We start from the raw sequence: 18,858 nt of genomic DNA, 5'->3' as shown, positions 1-18,858 counted from the left end.
TTTAACATCTCCTAACTTCAGAACTGCTACTCTTCATTTATAAAGATGAATGAATGGACCCCCGGCGTGCAATATAACCAGTCTGATGTGGTAGTCTACCAAGGTATGTCCTTAGTTCTTTTAAACTCACTAAACACTATTGATTTTGACTTACACTGGTATAGGCAAAACTTATAAAGCTATTCGGCCTCACATGTCTCAGGTAAGTTCGCTTTTATTAAAACCTTTACCCATACTCATTTTAGTTATAGAGCGATTGGGTGCCTGAAATTACCCCCTCCCTTTGGGTACTATTCCACGACTAGATAGTAAGAACGCTAGCCCCTTATCCTCTACTATCATTTATTAATGTCAGAACCCTAGAGATGTGTAGCTATGTGTTACAGGGTTCTCCGAACCCTCGGATCTTCCAAAGCTTAGCAGAGTCTGCGTGGAATATATTCTAATAAGGGACAAACTTATATAAAGGGATATATCATATAACTAACTGCTTCTTGTCTACCTATCTCTTTCCTTGATTAATTCATTCATGAATCATGTATTTACATAACCTTTAGGTTGAGCTAATCTAAACGGCTCCTATAACAGTCAGCTTTAAGGAAAGACGTCACAATAAATAATATACATCAGTGATCATAAATTATCAGGTCTTGAAGAAGAAGTCCATACTAAGAGAGTCAGAGACTTTGTAAGAGATATTGCCAGGGCCCAATATTCCACAAGACTAAAAGGTCATATAATTCGGGATCAACGATCCCGAATGCCCTGGGGTCACCTATATAGTATACCGCCGTTACAAACTTCCAGATACAGATAAAAAGGGTATTTAATTTAAACCTGAGTTGTATTTAGAATTACACAGACCCTACTTTATAAGCATATATAAGATCTGACTACAAGCCTTAAAATTAACTGGGCGTATTCTTTTATTAAATAGGGTCCTAAACTGCGATTAAAAAATAAAGTACTCTACTAAATACATTATTTTCAAAAAAGATAAATCTATATCTAAAGCCCGAATTCTTATAGAACACCGAAATCAGGTAGATAAAGCTATACAGATAGATAGGACTCTATCTACTGAATCGGCTCCTAGACACACCCTATCTAAATATTCTGGCTATAGTGTACAGGGTTATTGGCAATAACTTATTGCGCAGCGGAGCGAAGCGTACTAGCAAGCAATATAGGAAGGAGACTGCTCAGTCGGATCTGTGTTCTGATTGGCCCATAACTCTGGGTTCTTATTGGACGAGAATTCATCAGTGACATCACTGTTTGCTTTATCTTATATAATCATTTCAAGCCTATTTAGGTAATCTGGGCAGTGTATCTCCAGTAATCTAACCAATTTCTAGAGCTTTTGAATGTGCTGCAATGCCTAGATTTCTATAACGCTGAACTGCCTGTGTGGCCTAGATTTCTAGATCTTTAAATCGCCTGCGTGGCCTAGAACCTGAGAGCCTTTAAATACACTGCAATATCTCGATTTCTAGATTATTTAAACACGCTGCAATACCTGCGCAGCCTATTCAGCTCGGGTAGGTAATCTAGGTAATCTAAATAGAATAGTATAATCTTTTAAATAATCTTCGTAATTTATGGTGTTTTGACTATTTTAATTTTTAACATGGTGCGTCACTCACCCGCGTGCACGCGTCGTTCGCTTACCGACTACATTAAATCCAAATTGTAGTCTTGATGGCTTCCTGTATTATTGTATTACTACTACTAGTACCGGTAACATCCTGTTACAAATATCATTTAGAAGTTCCGTTATAAACAAGTCATCAGAATGGAAGGCGGTGTACTCTACTTGTTCCGCTCTTATCACTACTCCGCCGCCTCGATATGGAAAAAAAATTGAGGAAGACTCGGAGAAAAACAGTCAATTGCCTACGATTTACTGTGCTCCTGTCCAATTCCAACGAATACTATTAAATTAATGATACGATCTTAATCGACCAACCCATCCATTGACCAAAGCCCCATATCCACACCATGGATTCCTCAGACCCCGTCATCGCATCCTACGACGTCTACCTCACAGACTCCGAAATCTCTCGGTACGTCCTTCAATATCTCGACCGACTACCAGACTACCCGTACGATGACCGCCACGGCCAAAAGCCCACTGCCTTTCGCCTAAAACCCAAATCCGGGCTTGTCGAAGTCGACGTCCCGATCAACACCCGCATGAACTATGACGTGAATAAAGGCCTGAAGTACGGCGATGCGCTGAAGAAAAGTCGCAGTTCGCAAGAGGGTGGCGCATTCGGCATGGCTGGTGGTTTTACCGGCGGTTCCCTTTCTAGCGGAAATAAGGTGAAGATGGAAGCCGGTGGGGATGTGGAAATGGGCGGCATGGGAAATGGAGACTCAGCTTCTTTATTACGGGTGCAGACGTTGGGCGGTCGCATTAAGATTCCTGAAGAGGGGGATCCGGTTTATATGTTGGCTGCTTTCCGGGGGAGTGAGTTGCTGCGCTGGGTCTCTTCGGTGGTGTTGCGTGTGGGCGCTAATTGTGATTATAGATAATCTTCATTTGTCGCCTGTTTCGGCAGTTGTGCAGGTGCATCCTCAGCTTCATCATCTTGATGCTTTAGATGAGATTCCTGCCAAGGGGAAGGGAAAGAAAAAGGATGACGAGGAGGGTGGTGGGAATGAGGCTCGCGCGATCGATATCAAGGTCAAGGCGGCTGAAGATGATCAGGCGAATCAGTTGGCTGGTAATCTGGATCTTTTAAAGAAGATGCAGGAGGAGAAATGGGGTGGCTACGATTGGGTCGATGCTGAGGTGAGTATTTGTTCCGTGATGGTTTCGTTTCTAATGAGAGGCTCTGCTGATTCGAGATACTCTTAAGACTGAGGAATCATGGCAAGTATATGAAAGCTACATGATGCACCAAGACTTGGAAAATCTACCGCAATTGGAATCGGCTATCGATAGTGAGGACTACCTGGATAAGATGAGTGCGCCGCGTATTGACCCGGCAAACCCAGAGATGACTGGTTGGGCTATGAAGCAGAACCGGATGAAGCAGAATGGAAGGGGGGGTTCTTCTAGGAGTAGTACTGAAGAGCAATAATTAAATTTTCTACATGTAAAAAGATAGACTTTCCGAATGGCATCATGAGAATATCCCCAAAAATGCATGGAGCGTGCGAGGTACCATCTATTGATTGATAGTATGCGAAACATGCTATAGATAAGATTGATAACATAGGTACCTGAGCTCTATGAAAATCAGGCACAAAACTCTGAGCTTATGACAGAAAGTAATGGGTAAATTGTACAGAAAATTTGAAAAGCTTTGTTGTAGAGGAATATTATTGAAAATCAGGGAAAGATTGAACGATCGCCACCCTCAAAGCTGATAGGTACGATGTGGACGCGATTCCGCAAATGAGACGCCGAAGAAAAACATGATAATCAAATCACGTGAACGCACGTGCCTTATCTCCCCTTTGAGGATCCGAGTATTTTTCCCCCGATTTCTCCGTCCAGGAACTACTACGGCATTTCGACATTTTCGCCTTCATCAGACCTTCACCCCCTTCTTTCTTTACCTATCTCTTAGAAACTGGTGAAGGGCTGCAGGACGGCTTGTCAGCAGATACCTTCCGCTGACAGGAAGTTCATTGTCAATTTATTGAATCTTTCTTGCGCATATTCGCATACTAATGATTTTTGTTCATGCATAATTTTTGCCTTCTTTCATAATTTTCTCCTTTCTTTACGTGCCTCTACATCGTATTCTTAATTTATCTCCAGTTGCTTCAGCGAAAAGTCTTGAATCATGTTGTCCCGAATTGCTCGTCAGAGAAATGCAGCATCTCATCTCCGGGTCTCTAATGGGCGTTTGGTGTCGCCATCTTTGGCCACCCTGCGGTTTCACTCCCATCTAGGTCGGCCGAATTCTTTTGTCAACATGTCCATCAATCCTTCCCCCGATCGTCTCCGTCAACCATCTCTTCAATCAAATCGGCATCTCGCTACGGCGGCAGATCACTCCCCCGTTGAACAACAACCACCGTATCCTTCGTTCGAGAACTCATACACAGCCGGTCACCGGTATGACCAATCGGCACAAATGGCTTCTCTGTTCCCACCCATTTCGAAGGGGTTCAATGCTTCATCCTTAATCATCATAGACGACCTTCTACAGACAAGACCAAGAGCTCTCAAAAAGCACAAGGGTATTGGTGGTGATGAAGACGAGATGATGGCAAACCTGGATATCTCCCTGAAAGTTGGCCGAATGGATCGGGCTGCCAATCTCATCACCCGTCTCGGGGAGTATTTTCCAATCGGTTCGCCTGAATATCTGGCCATCCATAACCGCTATCTGGAGGAGATGGTGTCACACATGGTTGTAACAAGGCAACACAACTTGGTCTTGCCCTTACAAAGATGGTTCGAAGTTGACATGGCTCACGGGGGAGTGGAGCCAGATGCGCGAACATATGCGATCATGATTCGGATGGCACTACGTATGTTACATGGTGCTAAGCGGGACAGGGCAGTTCGCAGATATTGGAGCTTCGCGAAGACAGCGGGTGTCGAGGAGGAGGTTTTAGCTGTTCCAGTTCTTTCGGAATTAGAGCTAGGCGAACTGTCAGAGGTTTGTCTATCCCACCCTTGCTTTCACTTTAACGTTATGAGGTATGCGGGAAATAAGAAATTGACACTGACACTTTTTTCTCACTAGATCTGTTCATCTGACCTTCGACGTGTTGCGATCGGTAGTATACACTCAGACGTTGCCAATACAAGTCCTGAATCGATCACAGATGAGGTCCCGGCTGTGAGGCCTGTTGACCAAAAAGGCCTTGGGCTTTCGTCTTTGCAGGACTCTCTCTCAATGTTCTCCACTGGCTCTGATATCGCTTTCCCAACTGACGCCAAGTATACGGAAGAGGAGAAGTTAGAGTTATACAATCAACTCAGACAGCGACAGTTAGAGACGGATTCGATACGGACTTCACTTGAACGATGGCGGCAAGAGTTTACTCAGATGCAAAAATCAGGGTTAGATATGACTGGCGGTGGGAAAAAGCTTGGTACCATTATGAATCAGTGGCATATGGGACTTGTATCCAGGATCCAAGAAGAACTCAAGCTTGTTGATGAAGCGGAGGCCAATCCCATTCGGACTTTCGAACAGAAAGAGCGTTATGACTACGGAGTTTATCTGAGGAGTCTGGACCCGGAAAGATTGGCCGCGCTCACTATTCTCGCCGTTATATCTACCTTCTCTCGCGGAGGCATGGAAAAAGGAATCAAGGTCTCTGCAATTGCCACTGGTATTGGGAAAGACCTTCAAGATGAACTCATAGCTGAAATAACCCTTAAAAAGCAGCAGTCAGGAAATGATGCCCGTCGCATGAAAGCACTTAAGGAAATTTTTGCTGGTCGCAAACAGAAGGACGGCCGATCGCCCTGGCAGAAGATCGTGCACGACCTGGATAAGGAGGACCCGGCAGCTATCTGGCCTCCTAGGGTGAAAGCTAAAGTCGGGGCCGTCTTGATGAGTTTCCTTTTTGATGTCGGAAAGGTTCCTATTACAGCGGAGGAACCAGGGACAAAGAAAAAAACAATCACCTTGCAACCCGCATTCCAGCACTCCTATCAAATTAACTGGGGGAGAAAGTCGGGATACGTTCATTTACACCCGGAAATTGTTCAGATCGTTGCCAGGGAACCTACCGCAGATGTGCTAGGTCGTCAGTTGCCCATGATCTGTAAACCAAAACCGTGGAACGGTCCTAAAGATGGTGGATATTTCATCTATCAGAGCAGCATTGTACGCGCAACACCGGGCGAGACTCTACAACCGTCTTACATCAAGGCAGCGATGGAGAACAATGGTTTGGAACAGGTCCGCGAGGGTTTGAATATTCTTGGAAGGACTGGGTGGAAGATCAATCGCGATGTATTCGAGGTCATGCTTGAGGCATGGAACTCGGGAGATGCTGTTGCCAGCCTTGCACCCTTGAACCCTGACCTGCCTCACCCACCTAAGCCAGCTCCCGAAGAAGGTTTCGCGGCCGAGAAGAAGTGGGATAACATTATGCGTGAGATCGAAAACAGACGATCCGGCATGCATTCAAACCGATGCTTTCAAAATTTCCAGTTAGAGGTTGCCCGTGCGTACAGAAATGATACTTTCTATCTCCCCCATAACATGGACTTCCGCGGTCGTGCTTACCCGCTCCCACCATATCTTAACCAAATGGGTGCGGACAATGCTAGAGGACTCCTCCTTTTCAGCGAAGCTAAACCGCTGGGCGCTCGTGGCCTAAGATGGCTGAAGATTCAGATTGCAAACTTGGCTGGCTTTGACAAGGCTAGCCTATCGGAACGTGAACAATGGACAATGGATCACTTAGACGATGTTCTTGATTCTGCAAACAAAGGTTTACACGGCAGACGGTGGTGGCTTGACGCAGAGGATCCATGGCAATGCCTGGCCGCTTGCTGTGAGCTGAGAAACGCTCTCCAGCACCCGGATCCCACGCAATATCCATCGCGACTACCTATCCATCAAGATGGCTCGTGCAATGGATTGCAACATTACGCAGCGCTTGGCGGTGATAAGGTTGGCGCTCAGCAAGTGAACTTGGAGCCGTCCGACCGCCCATCCGATGTCTATTCTGGTGTTGCCGAATTTGTTAAGGAGGCCGTCGCCCGTGAAGCCAAAGAGGGCAACCCAATTGCAAAGTTGCTTGACGGGAAGATCACCCGTAAGATTGTCAAGCAGACTGTCATGACGAACGTCTACGGTGTCACCTTTATGGGGGCTATGAAGCAAGTGCGCAAACAGCTTGTTGACCACTACCCGGAGCTTTCGGCCGATGACACCAAGAGCGGTTCATTATACATTGCTCGAAAGATTTTCGAGGCTCTAGGCACAATGTTCAATGGAGCTCATGAAATCCAATACTGGCTTGGAGACTGCGCAAGTCGGATCACGCAATCTCTTTCTCCTGAACAGATCGAGGAAATCGCAAAAGAAGCTTTGAGCCCTACGCAATCAACCGAAAGTTCGACAAAGAAAGCCAACGACCCAGCTCAGAAGTTCAGATCCACTGTGATCTGGACCACTCCTCTAGGATTGCCTGTTGTCCAGCCTTACCGCGTTCGGAAATCTCGCCGCGTTCGTACTACTTTGCAGGATTTGAGCATTGTCGATATGGGCTCTGACGATGTTGTTTCCAAGCGCAAGCAACTCCAGGCTTTCCCACCTAATTTTATTCACTCTCTCGACGCTACCCACATGATGTTGTCAGCTATTGCCTGCGACAGGGCTGGTCTCAGCTTTTCGGCGGTCCATGACTCCTTCTGGACCCATGCCTGCGATGTCGACTCCATGAACAATATTCTCCGAGAGGCTTTCGTTCGTATGCATTCTGACGATGTTGTGAAGAGGCTCGCGGCGGAGTTTGAAGTCCGTTACGGCAAGAATTTGTTCCTCGCGAAGGTCAATGTCTCAAGTAAGATTGGAAAGGCTATCCGAGCTCATCGCAGACACGCAAATCACAAATCGGCCAAGGTGCAGGAACTCTTAGAGGAGTACAAGAGACAAAAGCTTTTGCAATCGGACGATCCAGAATTACAAGCCCAGGGACGCGCAATGGTTACTCCTGCTAGTGTCTTTGAGCAGGCCGGTGGTGCCGATAAGGATCTTGCTATTTCGAGCTCGCTCGGTGAGACCGTTGTCGGACATGTTCCGGAGGATCTGGAGGCAGCAGAGCGGAAAGCTTCCGGCATGGAAACAGATTCCTCGGACCCAGTCATTGAGAGTCTGATGACCGATTTTGACGACGTTCTTGGCCCGAAGGCGAACTCCGAAGATGCCACTGCTGAAGCCGATGTGGATGAAATTGACGAGCCGAAGAAGAAAAGGCGCGGTGCTATCCACACTTGGCTCTGGCTACCCTTGCGCTTCCGCGAGGTACCTCGGAAGGGAGAGTGGGACATCACGCGCATCCGAGACAGTGAATATTTCTTCTCTTGAAGAATCGACCATTGGTTGGCTGAGCGGGCCCTCCTTGGCCGGATGTCTGAACGGATTGGGTTGGTGTTGGCTTCGTTTGGCGCAATCGACGATGAAAAGTAAAATTAGAGGGACGGGATCGTCTACGCCCTAGTGCCTCGCTCACCTACCTAAGCGTTTGCCTTGTTTGAGCATGATTAGTGATATCCCCATTTTGTGTATCTGTTGCATCTCTAACAAAACCCTCCCCCTCTATTCACCTTGTGTATTTTCCCCTTTTTTTTTTTTTTTTTTTTATTATTTTTTTTTTTTTTTTTTTTTTTTTTTTTTTTTTTTTTTCGGCATGTGTACAGTGGTTATGTTTCACGTGGATAGATCTGGCGTTGGATATCGGGTAACATGTACAGTATGACTAACTCTGCATTTATGTCTATATATGCAAAAGGCTATCACAGACGCTAAAGGATGTGATCATTGTACATACAAAATAATATATGAAAACTCAAAACTTCTGTGGCTTGTGATGAACCCTTTCCATTATTACTTGATAGTAGTAAACATGCAAAAGCAAACTTTATGTGTTTTTCCGGGGTAATTTAGGCAAAATGTCGGGCAAAAAGAGGGCATCCGCCGAGATATGATGGGCATGTTTGAGAGCAGACTCAAGATGAAAGTATGTTGCCTATTGCAGCAAAGTCTTCCATATTACTTAGTACCGCACTAGTAGGAGCATCGACAACCTGCAGGTCGGTTAGGAAAGTAGGAGCATTAGACAGGGTCCTGCATACCAGCAGCCCAGCGGGGAAATTCTACCACATCTTCCGTCGGCTTCTGCCCCTTCTCCGGACAATCGGGGTTTTAATTAAAGGACAAATCTGCTCAAACTCAAGTTGACAAAGAGAGCTGGGTTGTAAGAGTCGGACTAAACGTCGGACTAAAAGTCGAACAGTCTCGACTAAGACTATTGAAAACTTGCATTGACAGTACTGCTATTGTTTATTCTTTTGTTAATCTCCCGACAGTGTGTAGAAGGACGTGTGGTTTGCTCCTCAGACGTGCATTGATGGAATAGACTTATACCGTCAGTATATACTGACTGGCACTGCCCACCTCTGAGTCAACCCCATTACTCTGTATGTTGAGTTTATATCCCCGGAAAGCGCAATATCTAGGCGTATGCACATGACATGGGTCGAGTGCCCCAAACAGATAGTGATGCCGGCACTTCTCCCACGTTTCATACTTTAAATGTGTTCTTGATTGAAATCTGCCGGGCCATCCCATTCCCTATAACCATGAGTTTGTTCGAAAGGTTGTTCCAACGATAAAAATGAAGAAAAAGGACAATATTGAAGGCCAAACCAGACCCTGATCACCAATCATCCTCTCCACCTTGACCTGACGATCCGGAACGCAGCCCCGGCAGGCACCTTCATCCGAAAGTGAGGGACCTTTCCCCGCCTTTTTCTTCTGTCCTTGTCCTGTCATTTATTGGTTTGTTCGATTCTACACCAACTGCTACAACTCCACATCTTTCTATCCATCACTCACGCCGGTGGACGAGGGAACGGGTATTAAAACGGATCGCCGTCTTGTCATCCTAAACCTGGATCTCGGCGGAGCCCTAGACCAAGTTTGCCTCATGAGGAGAGATTATCTACTATTTCCCGGGCCCTCCCACCCCGTCGCCCTGTGGCCTGACCGATGGCTAAAGCCATCCACTCGTGACCTTTAGTCTCCGTCTTAGTGCTTTTAGTGCTTTTCCTTCCCCGGTTTTCTCGTCTGCTTCAGTGGCTTTCTGGGGGCGTCTCCTCGTGTCGTCTGTTGTTGACTCGGTTTACGGCGACTCCCCGGCCTATAAGGTCTCGAGGTAATTCAAACCGTCAAGCTAAAATCCTCCTTAGCACTTCTTTCTTGGTTCCCCAGGTCTAAGACCCATTCCTTCATCTCTCTCCCGACCCGATTACTTTAGTCGGCAATATGTTCTGACCCTGGAATTTGAGCCGAATTTCTCCCTCCCCACTGACCCGTATCTTCTGGCTCTCTCTCTCTCTTTCTCTTAACTGCCAGTTTTCACAACGTCGTTTCCTTTTTGGCTCGCTATACTATTCCTTTCTCTCCAGATTATTCCCCTGTTTGGCTCTCATTCGATGTGACGAACTATATCTACTTAACTGACTAGGACCACTTTTACGTGATTTTGGGGCCTTAACGGCCCTTCTCCGTTTTCCCTTTTTCATTTCCGTTCCCCACATCCGCCAATCTTGTCCAACCGCGTTCCTATATGTACCAGTAGATCAACCGGTCGCTTCCCTTGCCCGGTGAGAATGTCGATGACCTCGATTCAGCATTTCACGAGTTCCTTCTCTCCTTTTTCTTCAGGTACCCAGCCGGTCGGAATGGCGCAATCTCAGACGGTCGGGCTGGATACGCTCGCCGAGGGTTCGCAATACGCGCTGGAGCAACTGCAGCTGTCGCGAGAAGCCAATGGGGCCAGTGCCGTCGACGGTGGAGTTCCTAACCCTCTTAGAAGCTCAATTTCCAAGCCCCAGAGCCGGCCGCTTTACAGCGATGAGTCCTCCACCCAACATACCCAGAACGCAACCACCGGGTTCAGAAACTTGCCTCAACGGGACCAACTGGCAGAGGCTCGCTCGACGATCCGCAAAAGTTCAAACTCCGGTCCCGTCCGCCGAAGAATCAGTCGAGCATGTGATCAGTGTAATCAGCTTCGGACGAAATGCGATGGGCAAAACCCATGTGCGCATTGCATCGGTAATGATTTCTTTATTCATTGCGCAATGCTTTATAAATACTGACAATCTTCGGGCAGAATTTGGCCTCACTTGTGAATATGCTCGAGAACGCAAAAAACGTGGCAAAGCATCCAAAAAGGATCTCGCTGCGGCTGCCGCCGTCGTAGCCAATAATGGCACCGCGTCGACGTCAAACGGCAATACATCCAACGATTCCGCATCGTTAGCTAAACAGCACACCTCTTCGGATGGTCAGTCAACGCAAGAGGTCAGCGGGAGATACGATTCGACCTTTGATGCCGCCCGAACCCTGACGACAGCGGGACAGTCGCAATTAGGGCAGCACTCTGATATGTCAGGCATGGCGGGGATGCAGGGCTCGCAACAGACCCCGCACTCTCAGCCACCCCTAAGTGGTGCAATCGATGCCATTCACTTGAATCACTTCAACACTCTTAATGATTCCAACCGACCGCAGATGTCTGTTCCCGACCTTCGTTCCTTGCAGATGCTGCATCCATCCGGCGCAAATACTCGGTCTCCGTCAGGCGCACTGCCACCTCAAGGGCTGAATTCCGGCTATAATGACGGCGCTTATTCTCTGATGAATGCGCCAGAAACAAATCACCCATCAATCAGCCAATACCGGCTCGGGAACTCTGCTGAAAATCCCCCGGCGCCTTTTCTAGGCTTATCGCCCCCAGCGCAATCACCAGGATGGCTATCACTCCCTTCACCGTCCCCTGCAAATTTCGCTTCCTTTAGCATGCCTCCATTTTCCAGCACCTTGCGGTATCCTGTCCTTCAGCCCGTCCTCCCTCATATCGCCTCGATCATTCCTCAGTCATTGGCCTGTGATCTCCTCGATGTCTACTTTACCAGCTTCTCCCCTTCCCACCTGTCGCCACAATCCCCGTATGTTGTCGGGTATATCTTCCGAAAACAGTCGTTTCTCCATCCCACAAAGCCAAGGGTATGTAGTCCTGGCCTACTGGCTAGTATGCTATGGGTTGCCGCGCAAACGAGTGACGCAGCGTTCTTAACATCTCCGCCGTCTGCTCGGGGCAGAGTATGCCAAAAGCTCTTGGAACTCACGGTTGGCTTACTCCGGCCGCTGATCCACGGCCCCGCCCCCGGGGAAACATCTCCTAACTATGCTGCTAATATGGTCATCAACGGTGTGGCCCTGGGAGGATTTGGCGTTTCCATGGATCAACTCGGCGCGCAAAGTAGCGCAACAGGTGCTGTAGATGACGTTGCCACGTACGTTCACTTAGCGACTGTGATCTCTGCCAGTGAGTATAAGGCAGCTAGCATGCGTTGGTGGACGGCAGCATGGTCTCTCGCTCGCGAATTGAAGTTGGGACGTGAATTACCGCCGAATGCCTCCCAGTCAAGACAGGACGGCGAGCCGGAGGACGATACAGATGTCGACATGTCAAAACGTAACCTCCCTCCTCTTGTCACATCGGTCGGAGGTAGCTCTGGAAGCACGATTCTTAATTTTACTGAGGAGGAACGAGAAGAACGCCGGCGTCTTTGGTGGCTACTCTATGCAACAGATCGCCACTTAGCGCTCTGTTATAATCGTCCTCTGACATTACTGGACAAGGAATGTGAAGGACTCCTCCAGCCGATGAATGATGACTTATGGCAGGCTGGCGATTTTGCTGGTGCCACTTACCGGCAGGTAGGGCCGCAGGTAGAGTGTACAGGACACAGCATGTTCGGTTTCTTCCTGCCTTTGATGACAATCTTGGGCGAAATTGTCGACCTTCAGCAAGCAAAGGAACATCCCCGGTTTGGTCGCGTCTTCCGAAATAGTGCAGACTGGGACCACCAAGTGCTAGAGATCACCCGCCAACTGGATACATATGCTCAGAGTCTGAAAGAATTCGAGGCTCGTTACACTAGCAGTCTGACTCTTGGGGCTGGGGAAAATGAGACCGCTATGGAAGGATCACATTTGGACCATGTGAGTCCATCTGGCCGTTCTACTAGTACGGCTGGGTCGCGGGTGAATGAGTCCATCGTGCATACGAAGATGGTAGTCGCCTACGGAACCCATATCATGCACGTCCTACATGTCCTGTTGGCCGGGAAATGGGACCCTATCAATTTGCTTGAGGATCATGACCTCTGGATATCTTCAGAGTCGTTCATAGCCGCAATGAGCCATGCAGTTGGCGCTGCTGATGCTGCAGCTGACATACTGGAGTACGATCCAGATATAACTTTCATGCCCTTTTTCTTCGGAATATATTTGCTGCAGGGAAGTTTTCTGCTCCTACTTGCAGCCGATAAACTTCAGGGTGAGGTCAGTCCTAGTGTTGTCCGTGCGTGCGAAACGATTGTTCGAGCACACGAGGCTTGCGTCGTGACACTGAACACTGAGTATCAGGTGAGTTTTGCCTTTTAGGGGTTATATATCGATAGATGTCTAATATGTTTATCTCTCAGAGGACATTCCGCAAGGTCATGCGTTCGGCTTTAGCGCAGGTTCGTGGGCGCATGCCTGAAGATTTCGGTGAACAGCAACAGCGTAGGCGAGAAGTGCTAGCCCTCTACCGCTGGGCCGGTGATGGCAGTGGTCTTGCACTATGATGAACGCCGCCGCCATCAAATAACTCTCAACTTGCATCTTTGCCATCTGCATAGCTGGCAAACCTGACGACGTGATGCGATCTCATGACATTTATTAATTGAAGAGGCCCGGTGGGCTTAGGGTCCAGGAGTTTAAAAGGCAACCTAGTGTATGGGCTATGTTACTGCTTCCTTTCTTTTTCGTTAGTCTCTCGACTTGACTGCCGTTGAATATTTTCGCTTCTCGCCAAGTTCGTTGCACTTCGAAGTTTGGCTCGGCACGTATTTTAGGTCAAATTGGCACTCCGTCCGAAGGACCGACAGGGCCCCTTTGGCACATTTACCATTGTCAGTATATAGTTTTTGCCACCTGGTTCTTTGTCTATTGTTGATGTGACCTGTACACTATCGTCAGTTTTATTGCTTATATCACTGCGTGGTATCTACAGCAGTATAGTTCTATTATATATACCCACATTTCAAAAGTCAATACATGTCAATAATGCACACATATCATCCAACACCTTGGGATCATGTCCCACAGCTACATAGAGTATTTTTGATACAACTTCTGATCACCTGAAAAGAATCGGCTGCGTCTCATGTGCCTGACATGTCATAGACGTCGTCTACATAGATTATGCATCACCAGATGATCGGCACGGTCAGCAGTGTACTTCGTCCAAGCCAAAAACACTTATATTATCCAACTCTCAACTCCATATTCTAACAAATCCAACACAAATCGAAGCCTCCGTCCATCGCAACAAAGCTTCAAGCACCGATACAAATATTACATAACAACGAAACTAATAACTAACTCAAACGGCGTACTTGACTTAACCAGCCGATGAAGACAGGCTCATGTCTCCAGATTCCTCATGGCATCATCAAGAGGATACTTCTTGCGCAGCTTGTTGACAACATAGAGACACCAGCCTTCACCATTAAGAGAGTCATACCCTTTGGGAGTCATCAAATTGAAGCGGATATCTACAAGCAGCGTTCTGCCGCAGACTTCCCTGAGACCCATGTTTTGCGCCTCGGCCATTTCATAGTCCTTCCATATTCTGTCCACGTTGATCGGCGCTAAATTACCCTTGTAATCGTGAGTGGAAAGGGCATACCGTAGTAATGATTCGAGTAAATCTCGCTTTGGAATGCCGTGGATGTTGGCTTGGATAGTGGTTAGGGCTTGATAGATGCTGTGCATGGTTTGGGCTTGGCTTGAACTTACTGAGATGACTGTTAGGGTACCCTGTGGGTGTCATTCTTGCGAGAATCAGTATGGTCTGGGAGGATTGTCACTTTGGCCTTGGATATGATGGCGAGCATGGCTGTGGATTGGCAGCGATAACTTGATGCTTGTATTTAGGTTATGAACGGTCAAGAAGAGTGTTTTCGGCGTGAATGGTAGGCGAATTATGTTCTTTGTTGAGTTGGTAAATTTATCTTTAGGATATCTATATTCCTCTGGCTCTTTTGATATTAAATCCATAGTGATGGGGTGTATTGTTATACATTGTAAGTGAAGATATACAGGAAATTGGAGATCATATTTTCGGGCCTGAGGCATCAACTCTTCTTTGTCAATCAACTCGTATAGTTATGCGGAGAATGCCGTACAGCCGTAGTAAATACTACATAGTGCCAGGATGACCCAGCACTAGTCAGACCTTGCCTGTGTTTTAAGTTGGTACCTGAATTATGCTATAGTGGATAAATATCAGACAGCAAAAGAAACGCTCCAATAATATTGGATATGATTATGATTGTTCCACGTAATGACGCCACTGCTGAGATAAACTCTTTATCAGCGATAAGGATTTATCCAACATATCCGCTGCTTTCCAATCTCCACCTACCTTGTTTCCTAGTCTTTCAACGAGATGGGTGACTACCCCGGAATTAGCGTTGAATTATGAATCGCCTAAGCAGATCTCTTAGTCAATTATCGTCTCACCATTTCCGTCTGCGACCGTCCTTTACATCCCTCGTTCCGAAACGGTACATAGGAATTCCGCCCGCGTTTCTGCTCGACGAATATATCCCGCGCTACCAGCTGCTCACATCGATAGACGCTTCGAAGAAAAGGTCTCTCGCCTATGCGCATCTACGAGAATGCAACTTATGCCCACGCCGTTGCGGAGTAAACCGGTACGAAGAAACCGGGGTATGTCTAATCGGCGCTGAGACCGTCAAGGTCAACACGATCGCACCACATCGTGGAGAGGAACCATGTATTCAGGGATTTAATGGGAGTGGATCCGTCTTCTTTTCAGGATGCAATTTGCGCTGTGTGTTTTGCCAGAATCATGTATGTCGTTACCTGTTTTTTTCGTGGCAGTTCTGCATTGCTCAGATCAACGCGCTAATCGTGACTCCTTAGGACATCGCCCACCAACGAAACGGCTTCGACGTAACTCCCGAAGAACTAGCGGATTGGTTTATAAAGCTTCAGCAAGTGGGTAACTGCCATAATATTAACCTAGTCACGCCGGAACATGTGGTGCCGCAGGTTGCGCTCGCGATTCTGACGGCGCGCGATATGGGTCTCAACATTCCTATTATTTACAATACGTCGTCGTTTGATTCGCTGGAGTCTCTAGAGCTACTGGACGGTCTAATTGATATTTACTTGCCTGATTTCAAGGTATGGAGGAATAGTACGTCGAAGCGGTTGCTCAAAGCCGAAGATTATACTGAGACGGCGATGGAGAGCATAAAGGCCATGCATAAACAGGTCGGCGATTTATGTTTTACGTCGGATGGGATTGCTAAGAAAGGCGTCCTATTGCGACATTTGGTTATGCCTGGCAAGGAGGACGAGGGTCGGGAGATTATGCGCTGGTTGGCAGAAAATGTGTCTCAAGACCTATATGTGCATATTATGGAGCAGTATCACCCGGATGCCCATGTAGGGAAGAGGAAACGGACGATGAAGAATGCGAAAGGCGAGGACGGGGACGAAGTGCGGTATGCAGAAATCAACCGCGCGGTCCGCGATGATGAGCTTGGCTCTGTCAGGGATGCTGCCGTTGCAGCTGGGCTCTGGAGATTTTGTGAGGCGAACGAGGATAGTTCCATGTTTCATCTGTGAGCCTTGATCCAGTACCGGATAAGGAGACTTGAATGTGGCTATTCATAGACAGATACCTGTCTACGGGAAGAGGCGCCAGTAGCTTTCCCTTCCCACCTACTCAGCCTCCTAGTGTTTGGGAGAGGCTACTTGGTGGTTCTGTCAATGATGGCATGATAGAGACTTCAGGTAATGCATAAACGAAGCTGGGTGGTATGCATGTGTAGCTGCTACAATGGTTAGCTATATAGATTGGCTACGGGATTGCTCTTCGTAAGATGGTCGAAGCGAAGATGACCCCGTTGATGCTTGTGTATAGACAAAGCAGAATTTCTAGAAAGAACAATAGAGATTCACTGGGCTGTAGTACAATTACGAGAAACCTAGCCATTCTAGGCTGTGTAACAACTACCAAAAATGAAACTAAGCAACAATATCCACCACGGACAGAAGCTAAAGAGGAAAAAAAATCGGACATGAAATCCGCCAATGACGCCGACCCTCGACCCACCGGGAGCTCAGCTCAGTTTAACTCCGCCCCCAGCTCAGCTTATCATCTTTAATTGTAGGCTATTGTTCCCTTTTGACAAACACAACAACTTAGCCTTATACAACTTTTTTATTCCTTCATCCTTTCACCACCACACTCATAACAGAACATGCTATAACCCTTACATCTCAACATCCGCCACCACAACAACATCAAAAACCAAAACACATACACCAAAATGAAACCAATAATCGCCATCCCAGCAATAATAGCCCTCGTCCACCGCGCCTACTCCCGTAAATCCCTCACCCACCTCGGCCTCGCAACAGCAGCTCTAACAGCAACCGCCCACGCCCTTCACCCCTGGTCAGCACCCTTCGCCCTCCTTGCTGTCTTCTACTTCGGCGGTACAAAAGCCACAAAGGTATCGTTTACGTCGCGGGGTCAGGATCTGAGCACGGAATCTACCCCATGAACTTGTTCTCCCACAAAAAAAAAAAAAAAAAAAAAAGGTGTACAGGTAACTAACTCAACAGCTCGTTATCTAGGTCAAACATGATATCAAAGCTCAATTAACCCTCTCCGCGACCGGGTCAGAAGGCGGCGAGGGCCAAAGAACCCACATCCAGGTTCTGGCGAATAGTGTCGTCGCGACGGTGCTTATCCTCCTCCATACTTATGCTCTGAGTGGGTCGTCGGCGGAGTGTTTCGAGAATGGCAGGAGTGCGGCAGATTTGTTGGTGGTGGGGATTGTTGCGTATGTCACCCTTTCTCTTTTTTCTCTTTTATTTGTTCCTGGATGAAGACCAAGAACAAAAACGTGGGAAGGCCAGTAATTACTAACGAAAATAACCATAAAAACAGCAACTATGCCGCTGTAGCAGCCGACACCTTCTCCTCCGAGCTGGGCATTCTGTCGAAATCCAAGCCCCGTCTGATCACCTCGCCCACACTCCGGGTCGTTCCACCCGGTACAAACGGCGGCGTAACAGCCGCGGGTCTTTTGGCGGGCGTATTCGGTGCATTTACGGTCTCTTTTGCGTCTGCTGTGCTTTTGCCGTTCTGTGCAGAGTCGAGTCTTATGGATCGGGTGTATTGGACGCTTGCGTTTACGGGCTGGGGCACGTTGGGGAGTGTGATGGATAGTGTTTTGGGGGGCTTGTTGCAGGCGAGTGTTGTGGATAAGCGGACGGGGAAGGTTGTTGAGGGAGAGGGCGGGAAGAAGGTGCTTGTTCATCCTCATCCTAGGGCTGGGGGTACTACGGGGTACTCGAGTGCTTCTGCTTCTGCTTCTGCTTCTGGATCTGTGCAGCAGAGGAAAGGGGAGAAGGAGGGTGCTGAGACGGTGCATGAGAGTCGGAGGGTTGAGAGTGGACGGGATTTGTTGGATAATAACGCTGTTAATGTTTTGATGGCGTTTATTATGAGTGTGGGCGCTATGGGTGCTGCTGGTTGGGTTTGGGGGGTTTCGGTTTTCGATATTGTGGCTTTGGCTTAATTGATTGGTTTTGTATTATTGTAATGTGTGATCATGGATTATGGTGCTATGCGAGGATGCTATCGAACTGATGATTTTGGTACATGGAAAAGAATATCATGCATGGAGCATAGGACAAAAAGTAGCAATGCTAAATTATAACCAGCGGCCTGGAAACTACGAGCGAGCAAACCAACCCTTCACGGCAGGCCTTTGGCAAGGGCTTTTGAAATAATAAAGAGCTCGGTTGCCCCATCGAGGTACCAGGTGAAGACTTTGCAATCTATCTCAAGGTTCAATGTGTTTTCTCCATGATTGCCTTGCCCAGTTCCTCTCTTCCATAGGCCAAAACCCCCATCGTAATGGATTTACTCTTCATCTTCATATAGATAGACTTCCAATTGGAAAATGCCAATCAAGCGTGGACGCGATGCCCGGTCCTTAGAGTACATGGTGAATGTAAATTGACCTTG

General features: G+C 47.6%; 6 protein-coding genes across 6 annotated transcripts; 5 read left to right on the top strand and 1 right to left on the bottom strand.

The window, feature by feature from the left end:
* Window positions 1-45: 45 nt before the first annotated feature.
* Window positions 46-305, top strand: BDV38DRAFT_288433 (uncharacterized protein; the record flags this gene model as incomplete). The annotated part of the gene is made up of 3 exons (XM_032061031.1): window positions 46-103; window positions 165-202; window positions 252-305. The coding sequence occupies 3 exons, from the start codon at window positions 46-48 to the stop codon at window positions 303-305; spliced, it is 150 nt and encodes a 49-aa protein (XP_031907777.1).
* A 1,510-nt stretch (window positions 306-1,815) lies between these two features.
* On the top strand, window positions 1,816-3,276 carry BDV38DRAFT_263670 (uncharacterized protein). Its single transcript, XM_032056206.1, has 3 exons — window positions 1,816-2,473; window positions 2,535-2,797; window positions 2,865-3,276. The coding sequence occupies exons 1-3, from the start codon at window positions 2,002-2,004 to the stop codon at window positions 3,087-3,089; spliced, it is 960 nt and encodes a 319-aa protein (XP_031907776.1). The 5' UTR covers window positions 1,816-2,001; the 3' UTR covers window positions 3,090-3,276.
* A 241-nt stretch (window positions 3,277-3,517) lies between these two features.
* Window positions 3,518-8,274, top strand: BDV38DRAFT_263669 (DNA-directed RNA polymerase). Its single transcript, XM_032056205.1, has 2 exons — window positions 3,518-4,625; window positions 4,713-8,274. The coding sequence occupies exons 1-2, from the start codon at window positions 3,801-3,803 to the stop codon at window positions 8,019-8,021; spliced, it is 4,134 nt and encodes a 1,377-aa protein (XP_031907775.1). The 5' UTR covers window positions 3,518-3,800; the 3' UTR covers window positions 8,022-8,274.
* A 1,400-nt stretch (window positions 8,275-9,674) lies between these two features.
* On the top strand, window positions 9,675-13,781 carry xlnR (putative C6 transcription factor). Its single transcript, XM_032051301.1, has 3 exons — window positions 9,675-10,775; window positions 10,834-13,157; window positions 13,217-13,781. The coding sequence occupies exons 1-3, from the start codon at window positions 10,328-10,330 to the stop codon at window positions 13,358-13,360; spliced, it is 2,916 nt and encodes a 971-aa protein (XP_031907774.1). The 5' UTR covers window positions 9,675-10,327; the 3' UTR covers window positions 13,361-13,781.
* A 242-nt stretch (window positions 13,782-14,023) lies between these two features.
* BDV38DRAFT_263663 (uncharacterized protein) lies at window positions 14,024-14,884 on the bottom strand. The gene is made up of 2 exons (XM_032056204.1): window positions 14,202-14,884; window positions 14,024-14,148 (listed from the first exon to the last, which is right to left on the bottom strand). The coding sequence occupies exon 1, from the start codon at window positions 14,550-14,552 to the stop codon at window positions 14,202-14,204; it is 351 nt and encodes a 116-aa protein (XP_031907773.1). The 5' UTR covers window positions 14,553-14,884; the 3' UTR covers window positions 14,024-14,148.
* Window positions 14,885-14,994: 110 nt separating this feature from the next.
* Window positions 14,995-18,406, top strand: BDV38DRAFT_275717 (integral membrane protein DUF92-domain-containing protein; the record flags this gene model as incomplete). Its single annotated transcript, XM_032058075.1, has 7 exons — window positions 14,995-15,008; window positions 15,275-15,656; window positions 15,729-16,435; window positions 17,172-17,204; window positions 17,238-17,332; window positions 17,476-17,665; window positions 17,773-18,406. 7 exons carry the CDS (start codon window positions 14,995-14,997, stop codon window positions 18,404-18,406), a joined length of 2,055 nt encoding a protein of 684 aa, XP_031907772.1.
* Window positions 18,407-18,858: the final 452 nt, after the last annotated feature.

Source organism: Aspergillus pseudotamarii (genome assembly GCF_009193445.1).
Source record: "Aspergillus pseudotamarii strain CBS 117625 unplaced genomic scaffold BDV38scaffold_101, whole genome shotgun sequence".
NCBI lineage: Eukaryota > Fungi > Ascomycota > Eurotiomycetes > Eurotiales > Aspergillaceae > Aspergillus > Aspergillus pseudotamarii.
Note: the sequence above shows the minus strand (reverse complement) of the source record. Positions and strands in the feature narration are given on the sequence as shown.

Excerpts from the sequence above, each read along its gene's own strand:
- BDV38DRAFT_263663 (XM_032056204.1), bottom strand. The coding sequence starts at position 14,552 with ATGCACAGCATCTATCAAGCCCTAACCACTATCCAAGCCAACATCCAC.
- xlnR (XM_032051301.1), top strand. The coding sequence starts at position 10,328 with ATGTCGATGACCTCGATTCAGCATTTCACGAGTTCCTTCTCTCCTTTT. Across the intron at positions 10,776-10,833 it reads CCCATGTGCGCATTGCATCG|AATTTGGCCTCACTTGTGAA; the intron begins GTAATGATTTCT and ends ATCTTCGGGCAG. Across the intron at positions 13,158-13,216 it reads CACTGAACACTGAGTATCAG|AGGACATTCCGCAAGGTCAT; the intron begins GTGAGTTTTGCC and ends TTTATCTCTCAG.
- BDV38DRAFT_263670 (XM_032056206.1), top strand. The coding sequence starts at position 2,002 with ATGGATTCCTCAGACCCCGTCATCGCATCCTACGACGTCTACCTCACA. Across the intron at positions 2,474-2,534 it reads GTTGGCTGCTTTCCGGGGGA|ATAATCTTCATTTGTCGCCT; the intron begins GTGAGTTGCTGC and ends TTGTGATTATAG. Across the intron at positions 2,798-2,864 it reads ACGATTGGGTCGATGCTGAG|ACTGAGGAATCATGGCAAGT; the intron begins GTGAGTATTTGT and ends GATACTCTTAAG.
- BDV38DRAFT_263669 (XM_032056205.1), top strand. The coding sequence starts at position 3,801 with ATGTTGTCCCGAATTGCTCGTCAGAGAAATGCAGCATCTCATCTCCGG. Across the intron at positions 4,626-4,712 it reads AGCTAGGCGAACTGTCAGAG|ATCTGTTCATCTGACCTTCG; the intron begins GTTTGTCTATCC and ends TTTTCTCACTAG.